This window comes from Gloeophyllum trabeum (genome assembly GCF_000344685.1).
Source record: "Gloeophyllum trabeum ATCC 11539 unplaced genomic scaffold GLOTRscaffold_00263, whole genome shotgun sequence".
Classification (NCBI taxonomy): Eukaryota; Fungi; Basidiomycota; class Agaricomycetes; order Gloeophyllales; family Gloeophyllaceae; genus Gloeophyllum; species Gloeophyllum trabeum.
Genome location: NW_006920671.1, coordinates 1 through 2,718, shown reverse-complemented (window position 1 = coordinate 2,718; position 2,718 = coordinate 1). Strand labels below are relative to the sequence as shown.

Sequence of the window (2,718 nt, the reverse complement as noted above, 5' to 3'; positions counted from 1 at the left end):
CGTGCTAATTACCTCCGGCCGCTTGCTGACTGATGCTGACCTCATGGTGACTCGTATACGTCCGCACCTTCGCTATCTTGACGGAAACGAGGGGGAGTGAGTGCTGGAGGGTGGGCATGAGGAAGACGCCCCTCGATAGAAGAGTCCGCGGGTCCCGGAGCTAATGCAGCTAGAAGTCGCATTGGTTAAGTCGCTCCGGAGCTCCTGTTTGCGGAGATAAATCGCGGAATGGGTCCGTGTACGCCTCAAGGATGTTCGGAAGTCCGGAGCTAAAAACAGAGCAAGTCTTTAGAGCCCATAGAAGCCTAGAGGCGTGTGAGCGCTGTGTCGAATAAGCTCCGGAGGGCTTGTACGATGCACTGAGTCCGTGTTTTCGGGGGTCAGACTATCCCGAGGCTTATCACCTCCCCCTGACTGAAATCCTGACTGTCCTCAGTCTACGCGTTGCGACCTGCAGATGAAAAAAAGAAGGCTCCTTTCGTGCTCTCATACGCCGAGCTCCGACCTTTCCCTCATCTCTCCGTTCCCTCGCAGCGAGATAGCTCCGGACCAACTCACACATCTCTATCAGACCATCGCAGAGCTGCAGAAAAGTCGATCCTGGTTTGTGAAAATGTGGTAAGCCTGCGGGAGGAAAATACGCGGTTCTGCGGCGAGTTGGATGAGGCGCAGAGGGTGAATGATCAGGCGCGGCAGGAAGTGTGGAAGGCCATCAAGGAGTCGCGCGCGGACCTGCGCAACCCTGCGGAACCAGATCTTGGCCGCCCATGCCCGGCTCGTGAATATCGAGCGGCTGATGGACCAGCAGGCTTCTGAGGAGTCGCGCGAGGTGGAGAAGACTCTGGACAGTGAGGGAGAGGTACGGGGCCGTGCTCCGAGCCCTTCCTCCTAAATGCGGACCTTTTTTGTTTCTCTTGTCTTCATCGTCTGCTCCATGTACCATGTAAGGGGCCGTCCCTGTGCCGCCGTCGCCTTCGTCACGTACTTGTATTTTGCTCCGGTTGCCTTGTCTGTGGTCCTTCGTCCTGTATAATATATCTGCAATGAATATTGTCTGCTCAGAATAAGGAGGGTGAAATCATGAGATAAACAAAGAGGGTCCGTTCTATAATATAAAATAAACGAATGGGAGAGCGCTTAAGTGGTGCGCAGAGTAAAGGATCGAATAAAATGATAGAAGTGGTCACATAGCTTGCGAACTGTCCGATGGGGTGATGGGAGATATTTGTATTTTATGTGTGTCCTAACTAAAGCACGAATCAAGGAGCGGAGCAAAATAAAGTGAGTGAAACAAGTGCGAAGAAAAATGCGAAAATGCCTGGGTATATGGAGCCCATCGCTTCCCTCCCCCTGACTGAAATCTGAACTGTCCTCAGTTCGCTTCGTCTTCATCGTCCGCATGATCGTCCTGTTCTTCCATCCTTCGTACTTGATCCTCGCTGACATCTGTAAAATCCTCCGGGAGCATAATAGATTTTCTTGCGAGGTAGGGAATGACGCGGAACGCAGCAAAGGGTCGATCGAAGAGCGCACCATCGAGTTCAGCGAGGATATAAGCTCCGCCACGGTTCCTGGACACTGTAATACGTGGTCCGAGGTACCTGGGTATTCAATGGGAGGAAAGAAGTCCTTGCAAAATCGGCCATGCTCCGAGTCTAAACTCGTCCATCAAATTTAGCTCCGCTTCCGTAAGGAATCCGCTAGGATGGGCCTTGTGTAGCGCATCCCTACGCTCTTGTGAATATCGTCCGGTTGGCTGGAAGGAAGGGGGAATTGGGGATAAAATCGGCATGTCGGCCAGCGGGTCTCCTACAATATTGCGTTGGATCCTATATTCCTTAGGCAACGTTGCAGGGACCGCTCGGACCTTCTTGGCGACTGGTTTATACTTTTTCTTTGTGGCAGCAAAAATCGGAACTGGCGAATTCGGTACACCACTGAATAATTTAACGGATGAAAAATATGACCGGACCACTGGAGACTCGCAGGCGGAGAGATAAAGGAAAGGAATGGAATCTTGTATTGAGGTTTTGCTATTTTCTTGATCACCTAAAATATGGAACGCAGAAATCTGAAACCGGGCGGGGGTATCTGTCTCTTCGATGACAAGGGCCGCCCACTGCTCCTCGTCCGAGTCGCCTAAAAATAAATCATCCCGCTCCAGAGGCGGGGCCTCGAAATCGAGGGCGACCTCTTGGAAATGTCGGGATAGTGGAAACAATTCCAGAATTGGGGTCGTTGATCGTGATCGTCTGGTCCTCATTTTTGAAATTTTTGATGCAACTCTCCGTTAATACATCGAAGGGACGTCCCAATAAAATGTCGTAGGCCGGATCCCTAATAACATGGATCTGGAGGTAAACGGTAATATCTCCGACCTGGAAGGGAATATTGTGCGCCAGTCCCAACGACATATCGATCGTCTTGTTCGCCGACTGCATCTGGAGCTGAATGGTGGGATCGTACTGAAGTCCTAGAGAATGGCAAACTGCTTCCGACATTGCGACGATTTGGGAACCTGGATCTAAAATTGCCTCGACCTTCTCCTGGTTGTCTATGAGCCCCATAATGGACCGCAGAGCATGCGACTCCTTGGCCACGACCAACTGCTTCGGTGTCTCCCCCGGACCTAGACTCCGGAGATAAATTTCGTAGGGGTCGGTACCACCAGCACTCCAGGACGGATCGAACTACCGCTGTGAATTAATTGCTCCACGT

The 2,718-nt window shown here is 51.7% G+C and overlaps 2 protein-coding genes across 2 annotated transcripts; both read right to left on the bottom strand.

The window, feature by feature from the left end:
* Window positions 1–1,690: 1,690 nt before the first annotated feature.
* GLOTRDRAFT_26270 (uncharacterized protein) lies at window positions 1,691–1,894 on the bottom strand (the record flags this gene model as incomplete). Its single annotated transcript, XM_007873500.1, has 1 exon — window positions 1,691–1,894. A coding segment is annotated over one exon (204 nt), but the record flags the coding sequence as incomplete, so codon positions are not given.
* A 289-nt stretch (window positions 1,895–2,183) lies between these two features.
* On the bottom strand, window positions 2,184–2,663 carry GLOTRDRAFT_20066 (uncharacterized protein; the record flags this gene model as incomplete). Its single annotated transcript, XM_007873499.1, has 1 exon — window positions 2,184–2,663. A coding segment is annotated over one exon (480 nt), but the record flags the coding sequence as incomplete, so codon positions are not given.
* Between the last annotated feature and the right edge of the window lie 55 nt (window positions 2,664–2,718).